Source organism: Cheilinus undulatus, linkage group 2, assembly GCF_018320785.1.
Source record: "Cheilinus undulatus linkage group 2, ASM1832078v1, whole genome shotgun sequence".
NCBI classification, from domain to species: domain Eukaryota; kingdom Metazoa; phylum Chordata; class Actinopteri; order Labriformes; family Labridae; genus Cheilinus; species Cheilinus undulatus.
In genome coordinates, this window is record NC_054866.1 from 41852757 (window position 1) to 41878792 (window position 26036).

The following is a 26036-nucleotide window of genomic DNA, read 5'->3' on the forward strand; positions in this document are numbered from 1 at the left end:
TTGCATCAGGACGACTTAAAACTTGAACCTTTTTTGCCAGTTTTGATCGTAAATAACAAATTATAGGAAAAAGCATGAGTGTCTCATTGTTTGTGGATTATCCTAGAATAAAAAATGAGCACTCAGATTAAGTTAACTGTCATGTGAATTTCAAGTAAAGCTTTCATTTGCCAGAATGTGTCATGCTGCAGATATTGTATAACAGGCAGGGCAACATTTGCCTGGTTTAAGACCTTTATTCTAAAAATGACTGCTGATGGTTTGTGCACCACAGGCAGATGCGTTTTATAGCCTCTGCAGCAGTGAGCTGTAATCAGACCACCAGAATCCAAAGTAACATCCCGACTACAGCAGACTGCTGCAGGCTGCACTCCACAGGATCTTCAGAATCATGCAGAAACACACCAGGAGTCTGAGGGCCTCTTGCAGAGAGTGACTGACCAAACAACAACCAGACTGTTGCACCTACACCTGACACCGAGTCAAGGAGTGAAGGATTTTGTTCAATGTTCTTCAATAATCCAGAAAGCAGCTGAACGTTGAGCTACCTGCAAACCATTTCAGCTCTGGGTTTGTGGATTACTTTAAATCTCAAAGAAAACGATAGTGACCCCTGGTGGCAAAACTGCAAATGACAGAGCAAATTTAATCACAAGAACCAACAAATTTTCTCCTTTTTAGTGCTAAAGTTGGGATTTCATCCTACAATATGTCAGTGTAACCTTTTTAGCAGACTCTAAATGCAGTTGCACACAATGCAATAATATTTTAAAGTGTTTATGAGTTTAATAAACTGAACAGAATGTAAATGGACTTTTTACTACAGATAAACTGGTTCATTCTCTCATCAATGATCATGAAACAAGAGGATGATTAAACACTAAAAACAGGTCATCTCCACAATGTAAAGATCAGCACTACTACACAAAAATACCATTTATATTTTAGTCATAGCTTTACAGAACAACGTAAGCCCTGTATAATTTTGACTTCAACTTTCTGTTTGGGTAGAAGTGCCTGTGAATGTTTGTTGAGTGAATAACTGAGAAGAGGCTACACTTATGCTGTAAACCACACTAGCTCCAAATAGGCTACATCGCTGAACCACAACTATGTCTACATGGTCTCAGCAAAATGTGCTTTAACCCAAAATAATGCTGTAATGGAGAGACACTAAAAGAAGACATGCTGAAAATTGAAGTGTATAAATAAAAATTGCACTTAGACATATCTTTAAATCAGCTCAAATCAGCACAAATCTTTGACTAATGACATGGAGTCTGTCAGCGATGTCAGCATAACAACCAGGCTTTAACATTCCTCAGGCATTCTGCATAATCCCTAAAAACAAAACACATTTTTTCTTCATTCAAGTTTCCAAGTCACTGCCATTCATGCACTCAGGAGGAGGGAGAATGAAAATGACTGATGCTGATATGAACAGAGGGCAGTCTAACTTTTAGACAGCATTTGGAGCAAAAATAGGTTTACTATAACAGAATCACACATGTCAGACTTAAGCAGTGGTTCTCAACTGGTGGGTCAGGACCCACAAATGGGTTAGGAGCTGTTTTTAGGGATTGTGTGCTGGAAAAAATGTGACAAAAAGTCTGTAATGTATGGAAGCCACGAGTTATTGTTTATCTGTACATTGTATTGAACTGTGTTTCCCCATAATGATGATGAGTATGATTTGGTAATTTTCTTGCTATCTTGGCGTATTAGTCTCCTTTTCTACCAATAGTAATGCTGGTTTTCCATTGATGGGTAATTTCACAAGATCTCTAAAAAGACAACTTAGAATTAGATGTTCTAAGGGAAAATAGATTACACTAAACCATATGCGTGAATGCCCTATCAAAGCTTCTGTCATTTTGCACTTTTGAAGCATTTTTTGTGCTGTCTTTTTCTTCTGGATAAAAACTGCAATATACTTTGTGTTTTTTAAGTTATTATTTATTAAATAATTATTTTCTAAATCTTTAAAAGTGTTGGTCTTGATTTGTCATGAAGGAAGTGTTGTTGGTTCCTACTGCTAGACCAGTTGAGAACCAGTGGTCTAAAGTATTGGTTCCCAACCTGGGGTCCTGGACCCCCAGGGGGTGCGCCAAACATCTTAGGAGGGGCGCGAGGCTCTGAGGCTGGCAAAATAAGATTTGAAAATATTGATTAAAACCATGACAAAGCAGTTATTAAGTTGTTTACGCAAAGGTCTTTAGATAAGAAAAGCATGCATAGGCTTCTTTTTCAGGAGTTTATCAGTGAAACGATTAAAATCTATGTCATTTTTGACAGCAGTGTGTCACCTTTTCTTCTCTCTTGGGTTCTGGGGGGGCTCCACTTTTCTTAGGTACATGTAGGAGGGGTGCTCCAAGGAAAAATGGTTGGGAAACACTGGTCTAAAAGTTTGGAAATAATCTCTTTAATCAGGATGTCTACTCACCTTTCTGAACTGAACAACTGCTCTGTGATCAGGACAGTCACCCTGATCTGATCAGAGGACCCTTCTCAACCCCTCCACCACTCCTTCCAGTTACTGTCTTTGGCAGGAAATAAAAAGATCCCCTGGCCCATAAAAACAAAAACAATAGTAAAAATAGTAAAAATCCTTTACCCCTGCTGCAATATAAACCCTAACAGTATTCAACAGACACCACACAACACTTGGTTTTACCAGCTGACACCATACTTGTGTATTACTTGTTCATCAGCTGTTGCCTTTGATCCCCGGACCCTCATTTTAAAGACTGTGCTCGGGGTTTTAATATGTTTTTAGATGTGTTTTTATATAAGTTTTTTTTGTGTGTTGTTTGAGCCTTATCAAAGAAGGATTTCTCTCTGTCTGTCTGTCTCAATATCTATCTTTATATGAATCAAAGGTTTCCATATTTCAGATTTGATTAAGTCCTGTAGTTCTTTTCACTGACTAGTACGGAGCCCCTGACGGATATGGGCTGGAAAAAATAAAATATCAATTTCTGGTATGCCTGCAAAACTATCTAGTGTTCACCAGTAATTTTCTCATGCTTATGGAATTGTTCCTGCTGAGCAAGAAAAAGTTTCTTTGGAGCAAAACTATCTTGTGCTCTGTAAAAACTTTCCTGTCCTACTGAGAAACTATCTCATAAAGCAGAGAAATTGCACCACAAACTGTTTTCTGCCATTGTCTCTTGGGGACTCTGTAGAATAGAGATGCCTGAAAATATTGGGGCTTTTCCATTACATTGACTGGCTTGGCTCTACGTGCTTTGCCTTGCCAAGGTGGCTCTGCATGCAGGGCATTTGCTTTTCCACCACAAATGAGCTACCCCTTTCTGGAGCTGAAGCTGATGACACAGCGTTTTGAGTCAGTGATGCTAAATAGCTGCTCTTCAGTAAGCATTTAGTTCCACCAGATCTTCTTATTTTTCTACTGGTATAAGGTTTCAAAGTTTGGTTCAGTGGTTATTTCTTCCATTTTCTAGGATGCTTTTAACTGAAGGAGGAGGGCTGTTATATTGGTCTTTGCCTTGGGCCTCCAAATTACTTAAACCGCTCCTGCTCGTATCCGGTTTTGTATTTGTGTGCCACAACAGATTTACTTGGAAAAGTAGAAACCAGTTAAATGCACTCACTCTTTTCATACGCCTCGTGAATTTAGATTTGTGTGTAGGCGATGTTTTTGCTGATATATCAACTCGGTTTAAAACGAGCAGAAGCTAAAACGCGGAACTAAAAGTAGAGTTCGAAGTTTCCCATCGGATATTATTTTCGTTGGACTGCGCTCTGTTTACACCGCAACGTGGGGTGCAGTGACAGAAGTATCATGGTAGGACAGTGAAATATATTGTTCGTTGGTAATATCTGCTATTAAAATGGATAGAAAACGTCGCAGTGAAGATTCGGCGGAGTCTGAAACTCCAAAGAAGAAAGAAAAAGTTCCGGAGTTCAACGGGACTGTGTTTAAAGCCATGTTAAAGGAGCCGACTACCGCTATGAAGGGTGAGAGTGACGCTAAATGTGACGTCCTGGAGTGATACTACGACATAGTAATTCAATAAAACTGTCTTGGAAACATTTTAACTACCTTTATTTTATTAAGTCGTACTGTTCTGTTGTGTGCAGGGCTGGGGAAGTTCATATGCACCGCTAAGAAGCTGCCCTGCCCTGACCTGTACGATGTGGTTGAAGGTTATATTAAAATCTCAATGGAGTGTGCCGAAATATTCAAACTGCTAGACAGGGAAAACTCCAAAGAGAATGAGGTAAGCTGAAGTATTCCTCTCTGTTGGACTGGCTTACATTTGTTCAGCATGTCAAGTGTTAATCAGATGCTTCCTCTGACCAGATGATGCTGATTTTTGAGAGTCTGGAGATGATTCTTCTGAGGACAGCCAGTGACCTGTCCCACTTCAGCATGGTTGGTAACGCTATTGTCAAAAAGATTGCCTCCAACTATATGAAACTTCTGCAGGGATCTTTACATTCAGAAAACCCCAGGTGTGTGATCTCAATAAACTTGACACAAATGCCAGTCAAGTCCAGTTCTGTCAGTCCAGCCAGTGCTTTTGCCTACCAATACAGTATTTTGCGTTTTGCACAGGTTTGTCAGACAGTGCCTCAGCCTCCTCTCCGCCTTGGTGTCTCAGGGTCCTGAAGCTGCCAGAGAGGTCCTGAGTCAGATTCACATCAACCGAGGGCTATCTGGACTGGCAAAAAGAAGGGATAAGAAAGTATGAAGTAGAATCGATGTTTTTCAGCTTTCAGCATGTGTCAGAGTTTATAGGATCAGCATATTTACCATAAATCAGAATTTGTTTACATCATTCTTTTATCAATTTAGGGAAAGCCAGATGTCCGCATGGGGTTTATCCAATTTGTGCTGTCCTTTTTGGTGTCCGGGGATAATGCAACAGTTGTGCAGGTGTTGGAAATCAAAGGTAATTCTAAAACAAAGACTAGATTGTATGATGTACTCTTATCTCCACCATGTTAATGAAAAGGTTTTGTTGCTTTTCAGAGCTGCTGCCGGTAATCCTGAGTACAGGTGTGAAGGAGGACAGGATGTCTATTGTCAATCTCATTTTGTCCACACTGAAGAGTAGAGTAAGTGCTCAGCTGTTCATGCTTTTTTGGTAAATATCTGTACATGGTTTTATTTTCTATATTTGTTGTTAATTGAATTATTTGTTGTTATTTGTGTTGGTGCAGGTTGTCCTAAACAAAGCCATAACTAAAACGCAGAAAGTGCGATTTTTCACACCTGTGGTTTTGGCCAACATAGCATCTCTGTATAAGTGGAATGGAATTGTGGATGTTACCACTAATGAAAACAATGTAAGTTCCTTTTGCATTTGCTCTTTGAAAAATGCTTTATGGACAGAAGTATTCAGCTGCCTGACCATTACTCTAACAAGGATTGTAAAGATGCTGTATTCAAATACATGTACTTGAATATGGATTTTGTAGCTAAAACAGCTTCCACTCTTCTTAAAAGGCTATCCACAAGATTTTGGGGTGTTTCTGTAGGAATTTCTGCCTATTCATTCTGTAGAGCATTTATGAGGTCAAGGTCTGATGTTGGACAAGAAAGGCCTGGATCGCAATCTCCCTTCCAGCTCATCCCAAAGGTGCTCGATGGGGTTGAGGTCAGGGCTTTGTGTGGGCCAGTCAAGTTCTCCCACACCAAACTCATCAAAATATGTCTTTATACTCCTTGCATTGTGCACTGGGGCACAGTCATGTTGGGATGTTGCCACAAAGTTGTATAGCATTGTCCAAAATATCTTGGTATGCTGTAGCATTAAGATTGCTCTTCACCAGTGATAAGGGCCCTAGCCTGAACCCTGAAAAACAGCCCCATACCATTATCCCTCCCCCACCAAACTTCCCAGTCAGCACAATGCAGTCAGTGAGATAACGTTCTCCCAGCATCTGCCAAACCCATACTCCATAGAACACGTTTCCACTGCTCCACAGTCCAGTGTTAATGTGCTTTACACAAACCCCATCTGACGCTTGGCATTGGACTTGGTGACGTGAGGCTTGCAGGTACCTGCTTGGAAATGGCAATCGAAAGCCATTCCATGAAGCTCCCACTGCACAGTTTTAATGCTTACATTAATGCTATCAGATGCTGGAAACTCTTCAGCTGTAGAATCAGGAGAATGTTGGCGATTTTTTTTATGCACCATGTGCCTTAGCAGTCATTGATCCCGCTCTGGGATTTTACAAGGTCTTCCGCTTCGTGGATGAGCTGCTGTTGTTCCTAAATACTTCCACTTTCTCATAATATCACTTCCAGCTGACTCTGGAATATCCAGCAGGAATGAAACTTTATGATCTGTCTTATTGCAAAGGTTGCATCCACCACAGTACCATACTTGAAGTCAGTGAGCTCTTCATTTATTATCACAAATGTTTGCAAATAGAGTCTGCATGGCTAGGTGCTTGAATTTATACACCTGCAGCAACAGGTCTGATCGAAACACCTGAATCCAATAATTAATAGATGTGGCCAAATACTTATGTCCGTATCGTGCAGTAAGTTGAAACAAAGATTATCATTGTTTTAACTTTTCTTCTTTCTTCTAAGATGGCAGCAGACTCTGAGCATGCTGGGATATCTGTCATAAGGGAGCTTGTTCACAGTTTCCTTCTTGACCTGTGCTGCTCCCGTAAGCATGGGATCAGCTTTCATGATGCAAGCTTTGGGACAGCTGGCAGGTCAGTAATCACTTTGCAATACTTCTCTTGTAATCTTCTGAGATCTGCACATGCTGATAACAGGATTTTACATGTTCAGGGTTGGAAACATTGTCTTGCTTCAGTTCTTGGTGGGGCTGAAACGGGCCACAGAGGACGATTTGGTGGCAGAGCTGGTGGCGAATGTGTTTAAAGGGAGTCCTGACATTCTGGCCAGGTACTTTCAGGAAACTCAGTATTCATACACACCCCGTCCCAAGAGTGCTTGGCAGGACAGTGTGAAGCTACTGAAAAAGGTACAGTTTTCAGGTATCTTTTAGGCACAGTTGTGGCTTGCCTCTAGCTTCTCTTAAAAAGTGGACATATCTGAACTGAATGTGTATCTTAGATCTACGAGGCCCAGCCAGAGATTGCCACAGTCTTTCAAACTCGTGAGGTCATCCCCATCCCTCGCCTTCTCTCCATGATCATGGTGATATCTGTACCTCCAGTCTGTAATAAGACCTTCTTCATACAGGGCCTCAGTGTAAGGGATTCAAAAACTAAATCAATGCTGAAGCTGCAGATCACTGAAACAACTGCATTTGGTTAAATATAATTTTTTACTTGTGCCCATCAGCTTGCCAATACACCAGTGCAGCTCACAACTCTGTCTGTAGTGAAGTTCATCCTGAAAAGAGCCAATAAAAATATAGAGTACCTCCTGGACAAGTCAGAGGGGCACAGCTCAGATGTTTACACTCCTGACATGATGGAGGAGTTGGTGCAGCAGTACAGGGAGACACTCGGCAAGGTAAGATCAGGATTGTGCTGTTCCAACACACATTTTTTTTGTCACAATGCTTCTTTAACAACTTGCATCTACACTTTTTATGCATCTTGTAGATTTTGCCTGATCTGCTGGGCATAGTCTCAAAGTGGCAGTCAATAAGCAAGAAGGAAAAGACGGAGGGTGGAGATAAAACTACAAAAATTAAAGGCGGTGCTGAACAGAAAGAGGATAAAGATGAAGTACCAGGTAATGCATGTTATACCAGGCTTTAAGTATATTTTTTATTCAGGTAAGATCTGTCATTCACTCTGTGTTTTTATGTTGAGCAGTTGCTGAGACAGCTGAGGTGATCCTGCAGAAGGCTGTGATTCTTCAGGTCATATGTCTTTACCAGAAAGTCGTGCCTCATCTGGTCAGCCAGTGCAAGTTTGACTTCAGCAAACTCTTGAAAGGTAAAGCCTTTGTTTCAATCACTGAGTTCATTTAAGTGTTTCAAGTAGGATGTAGCTCTTTCTTTAAAAAAAAACTCCCTTTTTTCACCACTCCAGGGTTTGTGTCAGACAAAGGAATAAGGGAAGAAGTTCCCCCAGTTTTGCAGTTTCAGATTCTGCAGTTAGCATTAGATCTGCCTGCTAGCAAGTTCTCCTGGTTTCGCCTACAGGTAGAAGAACTTACACTGTTTGGATTTTAAATGTTGCTGTTAAGAAGTTTTACTTCTTTACACTCAGCATTGTTGTGTGTTTCGTTCCACGTTAGGATGTTCCAGATGCAGAATCATCATCTGGAGAGAAATCAGTACTTTACCTGCTTCTAAAGATGTTTGCCAGCAGCAGCAGCAGCCATCTGAAAAACTCAACGAGAATGCTGCTTATGAAAGTAAGGACCATCTATTCTTCTGCCTGACTTTTTACTGGAGCCTGCACAGAGATCTAAACATTTAGATATAAAACTTCCCAAATTTTAACCTGGACAAACAGGACATGATTATTATCCTCTATTGTTACTGTTATTTATTTGACTTACATAGGGCAGACTGTTTTTGGTAAATGGTTAATGTACTTGAGCTTTTTAATGTTTTTTCTAATCATCTAACTACTTAAAGCGGGTCACGCTTATCCATTCACACCACTTCACTCAGCATTTAAACAGTAATGGCAAAGGAAGCAAGTGAAGTGGCCATCAGCTAATCACAGTCACACAGCAGTGGGAGCAAATTGAGGTCTAGTGTCTTTCCTAAGGATGCATCCATATGTAGCTGTAACAGCTTGGGATCCAACCCATGACATTTTGACTGCAAAACATCTGAAAGCCTACTGAGCCTCTTTTGCTGTTTATTGTTTTGATTTTATTGTTACAAAAGGGTTCTTTACTTTAAGTCTTTCATTAATAATTTTCAGCCTTACTGGTTGTTACTGATTGTTATTTCCTGTCTTGTCTCCAGGTGCTAAAGGACAGTGGGGTGTTTGAGTACACCTACACTGAGCTTGAGCTCTGGATCGACCAGCTCACCAGAGTAGAGCAACAACAACAAGAGACTGTGATCCAGTTCCTAGAGAGGGTGAGCCCATCTTAGCACCATCATAGTTAAAAATTTTTAGCAGTACTGTCTCTGATGTGTGCTGCAAAGATTAAATAATGCAAATAATGCAATAATGCATTTATCACATAGCATTCACAGGTAATGTTTTTCTGCGCCAAAACTCAATTATTTTTCTTCTGCCCACCTCTTTCAAAGGTTTGTTCTCCCATAAAATTCAACCTATTCAAACCTTTCAAACTTAAGAATATTCAGAATAATTGGGAATGGCTTGGAATGACCTACCATTCTTTGTTTCAGACATTCAGCGATTTTCAAAAAAGTTGGGATGACTGAAATGAATGGATTGAATGTTCGAACCAGGCTTCAAGTGCTGTATTCACACATTTTCTTACCCTGATTCAAAACTCAGCAGCATTCTTTCAAACTTTTTCATACTAAGCATTAGCAGTTTGGCATCAGCCATTCAACAATACATTCAGTATCTTTCAAAGATATCATACAATCGTTTTCATACTCAGCATTAGCAGTTTGGCACCAGCCATTCAGCATGCTAACCTGACACGCCAGATGGATTTGTTTGACACGTTCATCTGGAAAACCTTCAATACTAAGTGTTTGGGAAAGGGCAGAGGATTTGAAAAAAACTCGGACTTTGATTGGATGGATGTTCTGTCTGTCACATCTTTACGGGCCAATCAGAGCAACAAAACACACGACGTAGCCGCTATTGAGGTGTGCGTGCACAGCCACCGAGGACCAACGTGAACCATGTCGACTGTAGACATGTCAGTGCACAACTTTTGTCGTTTTTGAAAAGTAAACAACTCACTGCTGTTCTTTGTTCTTCTTTTAACAAAAAAATGTTGTCATGTTCTGCTAAAACTGGTGCTTTAGCAGCATCCACGCTAAGCTTCCATAATTGCACCGGCTTCTTGTTGCTGCTTGCTTACGTTACGTCTCCGCCACGCTCGAAAGTACTGCCCCTCGTCACTGATTGATCTTGTCACTTTCTAACTGGGCCCAAACAGTTCAGACAGGAGCTTTGCAAGATGGATTCGTCAGTGAAAATTAAGGAAACTGGCGTATCCATCTGCTTTGCAAGGTTATCAGCATGCAGCATTCACAGCACAATTTAATCATAAATTGCATTGTCTAGTTAATATTAACATTTTGGTCTCTTACTCTAGGTGTTTGTGAAACTGGTGTGCCATTCTCACACATACACTGACAAGGTTGCCAGTCTGGTGCAGGAGGCAGCTTATGTTCAGGCTAACCTGAGCAGCCAGGAGGGTGATGCTGTCAGTATCCCAGTATCACACATTGACGGTGAGTGTTTTAAAACCGAAAAAGATTTCTTTCAACCACAAGCTGGCTTATGAACAATGTTTTTTTACATTCTGATATTGTCTTCTAGATGTGCTAGATATGCTGGATGTCATAATGGAGGGCAATGAAGGCGAGATGGAGCAATTTGGACCAGACTTAAGTGAAGACCTCATTATCCAAACCTTCCCCTTCAGTGCAGTTGTGCCTGCAGCTCTGGAAACTCGGAACAAATTGACTTCAGACAAAGGTAAACACTTCTACCTCAACTTGTTAAAATGAATAGCATCAAATCTTAATACTAGCAGATATATAAAAACTTGAAATCCAGTAATTTTCAGAAGAGCAAGTTTGGTCAAAAACAGTGTCTTCTTTATGCTCAAAAATTGGTTTACCAGACATCAGAGGCTAATTGTCATGTATGTTATTTTTCTTACTCATCAGCTGATCTTTGTGTTTCTCCTCAGGGGTGGTATGTGAGTACTTGTCTGCTGTGCTCTCAGATGTCCTCCACTGTCAGAGGGAGCCGCTCCCTTTCTGTCTGGCTCTGCAGCAGTACGATAAAGAGCTAATTACATTAGAACCCTCTTCTCCTCCTCATCACTCCATCATACATCTTCATCAGTATTACTCTAAATGGCTTCCGCAGCAGTGCCAGGAGGATCTGGTCAGTCTTTGGTGGAATCATATTGTTGATCTGAAGTGATGACATACCTAAAATTTCCTCATAGATAATAACAGTTACCTTTGCCTTACAGTTCAAGCCCTTTGAAAGCCATCGACCAGGACTATTGACCCCCACTTCATTCACTGAGCTCATGAAAGCTGCATATAGCCAAGGACTGAGCCCTTTGCTTGAGGACGCCTTCATGAAAAATGTGGAAGAAACTCTGGCTTCCATGCTGTTGGCGGAGTTTCCTGTAGCAATCAAGCAGATCTTACTCTACATTAAAACAACAGTGGAAAACCTTGGCACAGTAAGAGCATGAAATGGACTTACTTCTCGGTAAATTTTCAAGTCAAATACTCAACATATCTTTTCCTTGTGAACAGCTTTCCAAAGACACAGGAGTCACCCTTCTGAAGACCTTAATGGGAATACTCCAGGACTTGGTATCCAAGCTACAAGGCTTCCAGGAGACCAAAAACAGTGAAACAGCAGGCGAGGACTTTCAAGAAGAATCAAATCTCTTCTTGGAGTTTGATCAGTCATCCATGATGGAGGCCAATAAAGAGCAGGTTTGGGAACATTTGGCTTTAATGTTGAATTTTTCTGCATATTTTTTGATAAACTCAATCAAGTCTTATTCTAATGTTTTTATAATAACTGTGTTTAGGTTCTTCTGTCTGCACTGAGCTCCATCTTCAAGCATCCATGTTTGGAGCAGTGGTTTCTGGCTCTGGAGCTGGCTGCTCTGCCTTCTCACACTCTGAACCCTGTCAGACTAAAACATCTTTGTGCACAGCTGAATGATGACATTTTGACTTTGCTGAAGACCAGCACCCCAGCGCTGTGTGATCTGGGCCACTTGGATCTTGTTGGTACCTACATGGAGGCAATAGAAAAAGCTGTGCTCAAGGAGCTCATGGAGAAGGGATCAGATGCTGTGAAGAAACAGTCAAGACCTTTCCAGGCCCTTGTGTCTCTGCACAGCTACATGGACTCCTGTAAACTAAGGGAAGTGGTTTCCAAGCTGCTTCTCCTCCCCCAGGAAAGGCTGATCTCCTCCAGCAGTGAGGGCACACAAGCTAAACTTAGCTTCTATGGTAATGTAGCCGTGCAGATCCTTACAGAGTCCAAAGCTAACTCTTCTCAAGACGGAAGCCTCTTTCTGTCTCAGGCACATCTTCAGGGGTTGGGAACACTGCTACTGTCTTGCTCCAGTCCTGTCCTGAAGGATTTTCTGATGCAGACTCTGTTAGATGAACCAGGTTGTGCTAAGCTCATCCACACAGACGTGCTGTTGCATAGTCTTCAGAAGCCTTGTCCAGACAATTTGGCCATCAGCTCTTTGCTGCTGCAGAACAGCTCCACACACTGCCTCTGCTTTGAGGTTTGGTGCCAAGAACCAGCAAGCATGGAGAAGCTCTCTGACCAGACAGAAACATTCCTCCCACTAATCAATACCTATCTGAAGGTTGCAGGTCGAGAAGATCCCACCAGGGACAGTGACAGTAAGTACTAAATAAAAGCTCTCTATTGTCTTTAAGCGTACAGCAGGATGTTTGTCTCTTTTTTCTCTCTCACTGCCACTTTAAAGTCAAACCAAGTTGTCCAAATTCTGCTCTTTTTAGTGCAAAAAGAGGTTTTGGCAACCCTAAAGCAAGCACTACTCCCAAAATTATCCCAATGGGTTTTGGGAGTGCTGACAGAGGACTCTGGAGTCCAGATAACAGAAGCACTCACCAGTTTGATCAAACAATCTGCAAACTTCAAAGACATCAGAGACTTCATCAAAAATCTGCCCACTGCTCTTCAGAAAGTGCAAAGTTTTGAAAGGTAGTAACTGTCTCTGTCTGCACCTTTTTTATTATTATTAGCTGCACAAGTGAAAACCCTATTCATGTTTTCTTTATCCAGATGGCAACTGGTGGATGTCATCACTGAGAAACTGTCTGATAGCCTAGAAGAAAAAGAAACATGGAGGAAGTCTGTCACCAGTGCAGCCATCAAGTGTCTCAGCGCAGCTTACAGTCACTCTAAAGATCAAACTTCTTCTCTGTCAGATAAAGAGCACAGCATCCTTGAAAGACTACAGAGACTCCTAGTGGGTCACTTTTCCTCACGTTATATTGCTTTTAATGTCTTTACTTCATGCGGTACATAATTTCTCTTCTTTATACAGACTTCTGCTGAAGATATCACTGCATCTGAATGGAACAGCTTTATCAAGAATGGACTTAAGTAAGATGACTATCCTCAGATTTTTGTTTCAAAGTAGTAAAAACAAAAAGAGGCCTTAAACACGAAAGCATGTCCTGTTTTTGCAGATATCGCTACAGAGATCCCCACTTTCTGAACACAGTTAGAAGCCTATTAGAAATGATGTACAGTGGCAGTGAGGTCCAGAAGGATCTGATACCATTATCCACCCTTCACATGATGACCAGCAGCCACTCCCTGTTTCTGCCCACCATGTTGGACCCTGATGGAGAGCAAAACATGTGTCAGACTAAAGGTATGAATGGAGTCAAACCCAAATGGAGGGAAAATACCTGAAGCAGTTATTTATTTTATTACATAAATACTTTGTTTGCATTTCAGAAGCACTAGTGTCTCTACTTCTGTGTTTGGTGAAAAATTGCCCAACAGTCTGTAACATCAACCACTTCGTGGTACTTCTTGGGGCATATGGAGTGACACTGAGTACCACAGGTAAACCAGGAAGTATAAATATTATTGTATTGCACGTGTTGTTTTATTTTCTAACATATTTTCTTTTATTTTGCAGATCAGAAGCTCTTACTGCTTCTTCAAGAATATGAAAAAAACAACGTCAGTCTGATGAAGTTTCAGTAAGTAATGTTCATCTTTATATGTTTCACATGCAACAAGTGCAGTTGTTATATGCAAAGACTGAACTTGGTTTTGTAAATGAAGGTCCTTCTTGTGGGGCCCAGCGGCTGTCGAGCACCACAAGACCAGGAAAAGCCTGGGGGCTTCCCTGTGGAAGCAAGCGAGCTCAGACGACCTTTTGGCCCTGCTGAAACCTGACAGGATGCTCCAGACTATTGCACACTTTCCCCAACAACGCAGGATCATTCTGCAGGTCAGTCTCAAAATCATATTAACTTTGAAGAAAAGTGTCTTTACAGAATAAGTTAATCTAATTCTGAAAAGGTATATTTTCTCCACAAACTTGTTACAGTTTTCACAATAGCCAAGACAAATTTCTCAAACTCTTCCTCCTTTATCTCCGGACATTGAGCACAAATTCCAGTTTTCAAGCTTTTTTTCACAGAACCTCTAAATAAAAAATAACATCAAAACAGTTTTAACTGCACTTTGATTCAAAACTCTATTCTCACATCATAAACACAGCAGTGGAAATTCAAACACTTACAAAGTAGATGTTAAACACTACAGAGGAAAATAGAAACTACTGTGGTCAATGATTGCTTCAGGAAAAGGTAATTTTTGAGACAGTAGTAAGATAGCAAGTAAGTAAAATCATTACAAAGGATGACAGAATTGAACAAAAATATGTTTAATTTTTCCAAAATTTAAATTAAAAGGATAATACCTCTTTTTTAAGATATGTGTTTTGGGGCATTTTTTCCTGTATTTATGGAGGATGAAAGTTGATAGAGTTGGAAACAGGGATGAGAGAGAAGGGAGAGACGGGAAAAGAGCCACAGGTCAGACTTGAACCTGGGCTGCTCGTGTACATGGGGTGCGCCTTAACCATTAGGCCATCTGTGTCCCAGGACAATACCTTTTGCATTCCTGGAGAGGTGACCAGGAGAAAGTCAACAGTAAAGATACAAAACACTCCAGCTTCAAAACTTTGTTTTACTCAGACCTTCATCAGGCTGATAGTAAACAACTCAGTCATAGTTTACATACTGCATAGCTGTAGGTGATGTTTCATCCTGCAATATCATTCTGGGAGAAAGGACTTTGTCTATCACTGTTACTGTAATTTCATCTAAAATTTCTAGGGAAGTTTCTAGGGATATTTACAAAATAATTTTAGGTGATACTGATATCTAAATGTTCAGACCTTCAGTCCTTAAAACCCAATCTAATGTTTGTGATGAACAAATTAACAAAGTTCTGTCCTTAAATCACTCTTTAAAGTGTAAGAAATGATGACGAACAAAAAAATGACTTCAGCTGGCATAGGTCTGTTAGCTCAACCAAATACTCCACTAACTTATATGTTCATTGGGCCAGTATTTACAGCCGATAAAAGCAGATTTTTATAGCCAAAATGGCTGTTGTAAAAATCAGAAGAAATATTAATATCCACCATTACAACATTCTGATGTGCTTTACAGGGCTTTGAAAATCAAAATAGCATTTCATTTTCTGTCACTGTGATTCTGAGATAGATTTTACAAAGTGACATAGCATAAAACTATCTTTTGTTTGATTACAATTGTTTTTTTTTTTTATAGGATGAAAAGGAGCTGCTGTTCTCAAACAGCACAATAAAGGACCTTGGGGCTTTGTATGATCCCTGTTTTCTTTTACCTCTATTCAGCACCATCTTACAGCCAGGTGAGTGTATTTCACTGATGATATCTTTGCTCCTTATCACTGTTTTATTCATCTTCCACTCTCTTTTTCTAAACAATAGAGTGTGTGATTGACTGCCTGAGGTTTGTATCCAGCCATGCCCTAGGAGTGACTGTAATGTCTCTCAGTAGCTACGACCCAAAACTTAGAGCAGCTGCATATCATGTGCTTAGCTGTTTTTACCAACATCTGGAGGGGGCTCGCTTTAGAGAGAAGAACCAGGTAAAGAGTCAACGGGATGTGTCAGCTTCTACATTTTTTCTGTGTTGAAATCTCCTCCAGAAAGCTGATGAGCTTGTTTTTTTAATCAAATAGTTGCTGTACTTGATGGATACGGTGAAGAATGGGATTCGACAGCAGAATCAAAGACTGCCATTTGTCTTGACCTCTTACATCACCAAAGTGGCTCAGCAGATGCTCAAACCTGGTGTGTAACCCTGAAACTTTCATGAAGTTGGTCTCTGATGACATTACATCTGTAGTGTTTGGACAAGGGCATTTGTTTATCTAAGTCTGAGATAATTTCAAACTTAATAGGAGCCCTGCTCTTTTATAATGCTAAACTTCTGTGTAAATAATCACTTCATTGTTGCATAACTGTCTCTGCCCTGAGGATGGCTGATCTTCTTGTTTTTTTCTCTCAGAGGACCACATGTATGTGGTGGTAAACAGGTTCCTGCTGTCCCATCAGAGTCTGGACTTCAGGAGAGTCCCTGAGTTCTTCAAGCTCTTCTATGGCTTTGACCTGGAGGTAAATAATTACGTAAACAGCTAAAAAATGTTGTTTTCTTTTCCTTTTACTGCAAGGTTTAATCTGAATTGATGAGATCAGCCCTGAGCAGATAAAGAGCTGTCCAAATAAACTCTTCTTGTGTCAACAACATTTAACCTTCATCAGTTTGTTTTGACCAGCTTAAGCTTTTTTTGGACTGATGTTATCTGTCTGTAAGAGATGTCATCACTGGGAGCATGACCGACTGACTGTGTGTTTTTCTGCAGCACAAAAAGGAACGAGAGTGGATCTTGAGTGTGCTGGAGGAAGGGATAAGTGATGGGCACTGCTATGAACTTTGTGACCAACAAGGCATCTTTCAGACCCTTCTAGGCTTCAGCAGCACCCCGCTGTGTGATGAACACACCCAGGTATGCACTGGTAATGTAGTAACACATTAGCAGTTAAAGGAAAAACACATAAACATAAATCTGTGTCTCTCTCCAATAGGTACAGATTATCAGAGTGTTGTGCCAGGCAGCCCGTGGGACCAAAGCAGCTTATAACCTCACCAAGAGTTGTGGCCTCCTGACATGGATGATACAGATGGTTGAGAAAAGGTGAGCCTGAGAATGATGTCTGGTTCTGATTTAACAGTGCCTATAAAAAGTATTCACCACTTTATTCCCTTTTATTGACTTTAGAAATCGGTCATAGTCAGTACAGTTTGGCTTTTTTGACAAAAAAAAGGAAACCTCTATAATGTCAAAGTGAAAACAAATTTCTACAAAGTACTGCCAATTATATAAAAATATGTAAGGTAAAATAAGTGATTGCATAAATATTCACCCCCTTTAAAGTGACTGACCTAATTCAAAAGAGATCCAGCCTATTGGTGCTTTTAGTCTCAGAATTAGTGCAAAGGGGATCACCTGAGTGCAGTGAATGTGTCTCAAATGATTGTAGTATAAAGACACCTGGGTTTGGAGGGTCCTGTCATTGATTCATCAGTATCCCTGGCTACCATTACACCATGAAAACAAAATTGAAAAGTATAAGTCAGGGGATGGATACAAAAAATCCAAAGCACTGTACATCCCCCAGATTTCTTTGAAATCCATCCACAATAAGTGGAAGGAATATGGCAAATCTGCCTGGATCAGGCCATCCTCACAAACTGAGTGACCGTACAAGGAGACTAGTGAGAGAGGCCACCAAGACACCTGTGACTTCTCTGAAAGAGTCACAAGCTTCAGCAGCTGAGATGGGAGAGACTCTGAATATAACAACTGTTGCCTGGGTTTTATACCTGCCAAAGCTTTATGGGAGAATGGCAAAGAGAAAGACACTGTTGAGGAAAACTCAGATTAATCTCGACCAGAGTTCACCAGAGTTGAATGTTCTGAAGTGGCTGTGTCAAAGCATAGACTTCAATCCAATGGAGAATTTGTGGCTAGACTTGAAAAGGGCTGGTCATGCCCAGTCCCCTTGCAACCTGGCAGAGCTTGAGCAGTTTTGCAAAGAAGAATGGAGTAAAATTGCCATGTCCAGATGTGCAAACCTTATTTAGACCTATCCATACAGACTGATTGCAGCCAAAGGTGCATCTACTAAAAATGGGCTTGAAGGAGTTGAATATTTACAGTATGCAGCCACTTATTTGCATTACATATTTTTATTTAATTGACATTACTTTGTAGAAATCTGTTTTCACTTTGGCATTTGAGTTTTTTTCATTAAAAAAAAACAAAATTATATTAACCATGATTTATAAAATGAATAAAAAAGTAAACATCCAAGGGGGTGAACACTTTTTATAGACACTTTAAATTTAACTACTACTAATCTCTTCTGTTAGTGTCATATTGCTTCTTAAGTCTGAGCTTATGATTCTCTTCAGAAATCTACACCAGCAGCTGTTAGGCGCCATCATAGATCTGCTCCATGTGCTCTGGTTTACTAACCTTGGGCAGAAAGAGAAGCAGGTAGATGGAGCAGAGACTTCTTCATCTTCAGAGGAGAAACCTCAGCGCTCAGCAAAGTGTCTCCCACTTCAACTCATCAATGAATTCCTATGTGTGGCATTAACTGTCAGCAGACACCTCAGGTAAAGGACTTTAACTACTGCATATGGAACATTCAACTGTTAAAGGCATCACAGTTAAAAAGTAATGTAACTGGAGTGTGAGGTCACTTTTCGGGCGCTTACTTTGTTTTAGTCATACATTTTGTTGTTAATTGAACTTGAGATGTCACTCAGAACCACATGTGATAAATGTGAACTATTCTGGTCAAGGATGTCAGTGTTTGTTTTATCTACTCCCTTCAGGTTACATGTGAAAGTGGCTCAGCTGAGCCTGTTTCTGCAGACTCTGTGCTCTATACTAAAGCATCGCAGGACAGCCCTCAGTGTAAACAAACAGGCTGACCGACTCACACTACACCAACGGCTTCTATCCTGTACTGAAGCACTCACTTTGCTTCTCTGCTGGGCCTCCCTGTCCCACAACAAAGCCCTCCTAACCCAAATCCAAGCCTTGTCTGAGAAGCACAAAGTGAAGGAGTTGCTGGGTGAGTGTTTTTGTGTTAAATGTTTGAGAGTTGGACAAAAATACAGTACGTAGAAACCTATTGGTACAGAACTAATGATCATTAAATTATGGAGGATACTGATCTGAATGAGCTACAAGTCAGAAATCGTATTACAATGAGCCTTCTTTTTTGTCTTTTCAAAGCAACATGAGCCAATAAAGTATCCATGCTGTTGTATAATTTACAAAAACTCAAACGAGTTTACATCATCTACCAATGTAGTCAAAAGTGAAGTTTTGGGGATATCGCTGCCACAAGTTCACATAATCTAGGATGGTTTTGGTGTAGATGTGATTAATCTATTTCTGTTAAAAACATCAAATGCTAATTTCTTTTACAAACAAAGGAGAGTTTAAATCTGTTTCATGTTAGGTAAATTAGTCACGCATTGGAAATGTCATAAACATAGTTTGTTTCTGCTTCCTCCTCAGGGATCGGGAAGGATAAAGCCCATGGTAAAGGCTCCGTTTCCAAGACCCGCACTCAACAGGAGAATCTGACTGAGGATGCTGAGACTGAAAAACAAGAAGATAATCTCCTGACAGAGTGTAAATCTTACCTCAGCAGTATTTTTGTTCACTGGGAACCTGTGTTTCCCTCTTCTGAACCCCAGCCAGCTGAGTCAAGAGACAAACTGGGTTTGGACGGTGATACTGCACACCTGCTCACCAAGTGGTCCCTGAGGTGCTTGGTGGAGGACGTGTATGATGAAAACAGAACAAAAGAATTCCTGCGCTGGGTTGAAAAGGTTGTGGTGAAGCATAAGGAAGTCGTTGATGCTGTGTTAAGGGATCCTGGTTTGAAAGCAGACCTTCTTCGACTTTACCATAAAGCCTTTGAAGCTCAGTGTTTCTCCAGCATTTCAACAAGAATGGAAACCTTCCAGCTTTTTACAAACATTATGGTGCACTTTCTGGAGAACCAAGGCCACCTTTCAGAGCTGCACCAGGTAGTCGTCTCTGCATGCCTGACAGAGGCCAAACATGATCAGCGTAGACGTGGTAAGAGCCTGATACCCCTGATAGACTCTCTCACATTGCTTATGATGGCTAGTATAGAGGCTGAAACCCAGTTCACAGTGCTGTTAAAAGCCATGGTATTCTGTGTGTCTGAATCACTGTGTATGTCCGTGGAGCTGCAGCTATGCTGAGCTCTCTCACTCTCTCAGAATACCTAAAAAAACAGTGCATCTAATATCATGCCGCTGTGGTATCAGTATGAAAGTCTCAAGGCCTAATGGTGACGAAGCTTGCACTGGTGCACTGTTAAAGCCCAATGCTGTGATAATACTTAGCCTGACAAAAGAGTACTACTAAAGTACAGTACAGTAAAGTACTACTTCTCACTACATAACTCAAAAAATTATCATAAACTTTGGGGAAAAAAATGGACATAATACAAATAAACCTTAACTCAGAGGTAGAACAGGTAATTTTCAACTTTGCATGTAAATCCATAGATTTTTTTTCAGAAAAGAAAAGAGGCTGGTTGTGCCTGCCATCATATTGATAACCAATAAAGCTACACCTCATGAGGTTAAGCATGGGATTATTAAAAAAATGCCAAGACATTGTTGTGTGAAATGTATTATTGTCCCAATCAAATACAAAGTTTTGGTCAGATGAACAGAAAACCAAATATATCATTTATATTAAGAATTTGTGAATTGACATAGCACTATATTGACAAAATAACATCTATACAGAGCTTCACATAGTTGTAATTAGGTGACAGAGTCAAATTCATTGCTCCTTTCCTCTTTGCAGAATCCGGCCTGTGCCTGTTGTCCTTGTACATCCATGAGTTGTGGAGTGGAGCCTCATCAGCTGACCTCTTCCTGACGCATGTCAGTTTGGTGACCAAAGCCAAGTGCAAGAAACGGGAAGCATCCAAATCATCAGTTCCTCTAACAGCCATCAGGGCCATCTGTGAAGACATTGCCATGAAGAGTTAGTTGGATCCTGTAAAGACCACAGTCTTCTTTTGACTAACTATAAGAAAACCTTATTGTCATTCATTTTACAGCTCCATTTGTTTCTTGTAAAAAGACTGAAGATATTTTGTTAAACCTTTTATAAATGGTTGATTTACACACTGTCACAAATTCGAGTTTTTTTCTTAAACATTTATTTCCTGTTGGAACTAAATGACAATAGTTAATTTGAACAGAGGGTTGTATAGTACAATACAAGATGTGCTTTTATCTTTTTAAATCACAATTCTAAATTATTTTGACATACACTGTGCTGTCTCAATTCTTCTTAGATCAGGCAGTTGATGCTCTGGGACTTGGCGTGCCATTTGATCTTCTACTCCTGCAACAAAAAGAAGTTAGAATTGCTGCTCTGTTGTTTTAGCCTCATTTAGCAGAAATACCCATGCTTTCATAGTGAGATACATATGGTATTTCTGTTTTATTTTTCAGTCTGTGAAAAACAATTGGAATTTCAAAGAAAATTACCTTGCAAACTTTCCCCTGCCAGCCATTATGATTAAACTAAGAGAGAGAAATCCCACAAAAGCAGCCAGAACGATCCAAAATATTATAACAATGGAGTCTGAAATCAAAGAGGGCATTTGCTGTTATTTTCATGTAGAGACAGAGAAGAATACAAAAATCTTATCAAGCATAAAGACTTACATTTATTGTATTTCAGCTTGTTTTGATCCACAATCACAAGATCAAGATAATCATTGTAGTATTCCCATTCAATAGGATCAATGCCGGTTGAGTTCTCCATCACAAATATCTCATTTTGACAGAGGAAAAATCACTTCATTTCAGGGTTTGTGAAGAAAATCTTGATTTTGTTTACCATTTAAAAATAACACCTGATGGCTGATCGTATTCCTTTGAGTGGATATCCTTTTTTTTAGCTAGTTGTATGAAAAATCCTTCCAAGCCTTGGCAACGAATGTTTGTCTGCTTCACTCCAGTCTTTCCTCCTTTCAGTTCTGGCAGTATTTCTTCAGAGGTATGCAGTGTTCAGCATTTGGCCACAGGAGGGCATTAAAGAGTCAGCAAGGCACAAGACAGAAAACTAGCAGTTTAATATTGACAAGGTATCAAATCCTGTTTTCAGAGAAAAACTGATGCAGTAATATTTTCTATTTTTTACATTTTTTTTTTTTTTTTAGAAAACAGCATAATATTACTAAAACTAAAAAGTATAACAGCACTGTGTATCTTCACACTTAAATGATAAAAGAAAGACTTAAGCTCATATACTAATGTATAAAAACTGTGAAATGAAACACCCGTTTAGATAAACAAGATCTTCTTCTTCTTCTACTTCTTCTTCTTCTTCTGCTTCTTCTGCTTCTGCTACAATTCCCGGCAGTTTGGACGCATCGTGGCGTATTACTGCCATCCACAGGTGAACTATATTATATCATTGTATATAAGACAGTTCCTCATATTCTTGAGCCTGTGGCATGTAAAAATTGAATACGCGCTTTTGTAATCAGTTCGTGGTTCTCATATTGGCCGAAACTTTAACTGAAAAGCAAGAAATTCCCATTTCTGATCATTTTTTAAACAATGTGTTCCTCTCTTTTGTGTAGTTCCTACAACTGAATTAAGGTGAGTGACAGTTTTTGGACTCTCACAAGCACATTGTCCACTGGGGGTGTTTCCCAACTGTGTGTAAATTCTTATTTAACCCACAGTATCCTAGCCTCAATCTTGTTAACGTCACAACATCAGTTCGGCTCCTAGAAAAACAGAACAATTTCTAACTGAAGGTTGAATATTAAAATCATGTCTCCCTCTTTTTTCCTTTTCCCCAGTTTCTTGCCACTCCCGCTCAAGCTCTTATTTGACTTTACTTCTGTATTCTGTTTTCCCACACAGAACCTTTATGTTTATAGAAGTTTTCTTTAATGCAGATATTTTCTTATGCCGTGTGATATCTTATTTTTTTCAGAAATGCCGCTTTCAAATGCTACACTGAAATATGGGAACGTCAGCAAAGCAAATTTGAGGTATTAATGAAAATGTTTTTTACCTCACTGTACCGTCATTATTGTATTAAACTCGTAAAATCTTGAAATATATAGATATCGTTCATTTGATTGATTTAATTTAATGGGAGATTGGTTTTCAAATATTTTGCTCAAAGAGAGCTACCAAATGACGCTTCCACTCAATCTACAATAATTTTCATTTTTCCTAAATTATTGAACGCAGCACTCCCCATGACATCAGACGCTAACGTGGTAATACCAGGGGCGGAACCACAAAGCTAATAGCAACCGTTAGCCTAACTGACCGTCGGAGAGGATTGTGACCAAGTAACAATAAATTAGAGCTTTATATTCGTTGCTTGTTATGTATTCATCCTTATAACGACGCATTTTGGTAAGAGTCAGCAAGTTCCTTGATTGGTTGTCGTTATAACAACGACTATGGATGCAGTAAACGCGTTCAACATGGAGGTAAAGTTTGCTCGTGTTTTTACCTAGCTAAACTCGTAGGCCAAAGTGACTGCTGACCGTTGGTCACTAAATGCATGCTTTTTTTTTTTTTTAATCTTTGTAGGCAGATAAATTGCAACCGCTGTTGCGACAGAACACTTGAATTGAGTGAAATTGTGTTTGAAACGTTTTTTTGTTTTTCAGTAGAAGTGGTAGATTGTAAACATGGCTCGTCTGATGTGTTAGCTACAAGCTGAAGTCGACGTAAAAGCATGCAGGTTGATCCAGGCCTGTGATCATAATGTCTGGTTAATTGTTAACGTTCATCACCAAAACAGTAACGATCTTTACAGTATAATTATCTAGAGGAATTTAACTCCCGTAGCGTCCCAGCACATTAATTTAAGGCCTGTTACATGTTTATCATAAAGCTGTTATTAATGTTATAGCACGTCCGCATAATTGTTAGCTAACGTGTTTTCTTGTTGTAGAAATGTGCAATTGGTTTATAGATAATCGAATGGTGTATTCGATTTAGCCTCTGTTTGTTATCGTAAGCTCAGAAACGTAAGACTGACTTGTGCTGCACGATCAGTCCGATAGCGATCGTGATGTCACGCGGTGTACTTACTTAATCTAGTTAAAAGGTGCAGTTATTTTTTAGTAAGTATTACTTGAGGGTTTACACAAAAGCCTGCAGAAAGGTCTTTAAGTATATATTAAAGTGCTACTATTTCACTGTGTGGAAGTGCATTTTATTTATGATAAAGGGAAAACTTTTTATTTTTGGAAAATGATACGTTTTTTAAGCAATCCTGTAAAATCTTCAGATTTGGTAATTTTTATGTTAACATTTGTATGTTTTGAGTTAAGATAGGCCTATACAGACGCCGAATCTATGATATTTTTTTGCATTTTCCTTGATAACCAAGAAAGCAGGCTCATGATACAGTTTATGTAGAAGATGCAGCCATTGCGAATCACAATATTGTCCAGAACATTTGCATTTGCTCAGTCTTACAATATCGTGCAGTACTACTTTGGTTTGTCTGGATTCTGTTTCAAATGTATGCAGTGGTATGTCTGTTTGTTGTAGCATAACAAATTGATATATTGCTCTTCTGTGTTTGTGAAGTCCCAACAGATCAAGGTGTTAAATTAAACATTGAGCTGGTTTCTTTAGCTTATGACTGCTCGTTTAAAGATGAATCTCATGTACGGATCCAAATATTGCACTTGCATTAATCCCGTGGCTGACCGTAATGCTGGTCAGCTGGTCCTTTCCTTTTAACTTTTTCTTGCATCATGATGGTGATTAACTGAGTCCCTATGAGGATTTTGGCTTTCCATGCTCATGAAAAACAGAAAATTGAGTTCAGTTGATCATTGTAGCAGATGCCACGTGTTGTTTAGTCCATAGATTTTTTCATGTGAGGGTATATGGGAGTTCTGCCACTTTCCCCTCACAGTACTCCCCCACAAACATCTCTCACTTTAATTTAAGCGATGTGCTGAGGGTGTCAGATCCCATCCTCCCATTGATAGTGCTGTTAGTTTAGTCAAGGCCATTGGTTGACCGGAAAGGTAAACGACCTTAGTCACTTGGGTTTTATGGAGTTGGATCCATGACAGACTAAAACAACTTACAAAATGTAAAGTATGGGTATGGCTACCTATACATGAAATTTGCGACCCTATATCAGCCAGAATAATCATGATTGTGCTTTTTTTGGTCATAATTGAGCTATCTTGCTCTTGTGTGAGTTATATGATGTTTCAGTAGAGTTCAAAGTTGTATTTATTTTCTTGTCAGCCCGAGTTATCAATAAATACAAGTAACTCACAGACACATGTCCACTCTTCTCAGTCACAGATGGCTGAATTTTTTCAAGAGTCTAAGATTACATTACACAACACAAGCAAAGAGCAGAAAACCAGTCTCTAGTTAAACTGTATGCACAGGAGAACTTTTAAATGCTGAGAAGGCTACCGATATCCTACATTTTTTTCTGACATGTTTTTACAATTTTGTCTCCATCTGTGGGAAATGACTTTGTTTTGTACTGGATTGATTTCTAATTGTTACTCAAACAGTATTTTTTCTGTTTTAATGTAAAATCATATTATGTTTCTTAAATCCATCCAGTTATTCTCCATGATTGACATGAAGCCTCCAATATCCCGTGCTAAGATGATGTCTGTAACAAAATCAGCCATCAAAGCTATTAAGGTAAATTGATTTTAATTGTCATTTTGAGTTAAGCTGAGGATTGTCTTGACTTTATAGTCAAACTTTTATCTCTTGGAGAGAAGTTTTACACGTACATCCAACCAAGGTGGGCAGGTGCTGAGCCATCAGACCGGGGTCTGATGTAGAGCAGCAGTGCTCAAAACGTCACTACTTTGGTGTAATAAATAATTGTATTTTTGGAGCCCAGCAGTGTTTGAGACATTTTTCTTTTCATAACTGTTATCTCTAGAAATAATGAAAACATCCTTTTAGCCACTTCTAAATTTCACATCAACTGCAACTGCTGACCTCAGGCAGTGAGCTTTGCTTTAATACTTTTTTAACCTTGGAATAGGCTAGTTATGGCTTGTATACTAAGGATTTATCTCTGTGTGTACATATTTCATGGCCAGCCAGTGCCAGAGCAACATCTGTGGTGTCCTGCTTCAGTAAAAATTGTATACAAACAAGTGATACAATTGAGAAGTAACCAGAGGGCAATGCAATAAGAGAGTCTTTTTTTCA

At 39.7% G+C, this 26036-nt stretch overlaps 2 protein-coding genes across 2 annotated transcripts in view; both read left to right on the plus strand.

Annotated features, from left to right (window-relative positions):
* Positions 1-3764: 3764 nt before the first annotated feature.
* On the plus strand, positions 3765-21046 carry urb1 (URB1 ribosome biogenesis homolog). The gene is made up of 39 exons (XM_041806210.1): positions 3765-3981; positions 4105-4244; positions 4328-4479; positions 4583-4712; positions 4823-4919; positions 5000-5085; positions 5191-5316; positions 6575-6705; positions 6785-6980; positions 7073-7210; positions 7304-7477; positions 7570-7702; positions 7786-7908; positions 8005-8117; positions 8213-8332; positions 8898-9014; positions 10184-10322; positions 10411-10569; positions 10787-10986; positions 11078-11296; positions 11373-11558; positions 11657-12494; positions 12615-12819; positions 12901-13087; positions 13166-13224; positions 13311-13498; positions 13585-13695; positions 13772-13835; positions 13921-14089; positions 15441-15543; positions 15623-15783; positions 15877-15988; positions 16206-16312; positions 16561-16704; positions 16784-16893; positions 18174-18380; positions 18603-18844; positions 19297-19866; positions 20632-21046. The coding sequence occupies exons 1-39, from the start codon at positions 3855-3857 to the stop codon at positions 20817-20819; spliced, it is 6771 nt and encodes a 2256-aa protein (XP_041662144.1). The 5' UTR covers positions 3765-3854; the 3' UTR covers positions 20820-21046.
* A 2058-nt stretch (positions 21047-23104) lies between these two features.
* LOC121526706 (SR-related and CTD-associated factor 4-like) overlaps positions 23105-26036 on the plus strand; it is a 29015-nt gene continuing 26083 nt past the window's right edge. Inside the window, exons 1-2 of the mRNA XM_041813402.1 lie at positions 23105-23302; positions 25428-25511. Of these exons, the coding sequence (XP_041669336.1) occupies positions 23273-23302; positions 25428-25511 (114 nt within the window). The 5' untranslated portion in view covers positions 23105-23272. The remainder of the gene's footprint in view (positions 23303-25427; positions 25512-26036) is intronic.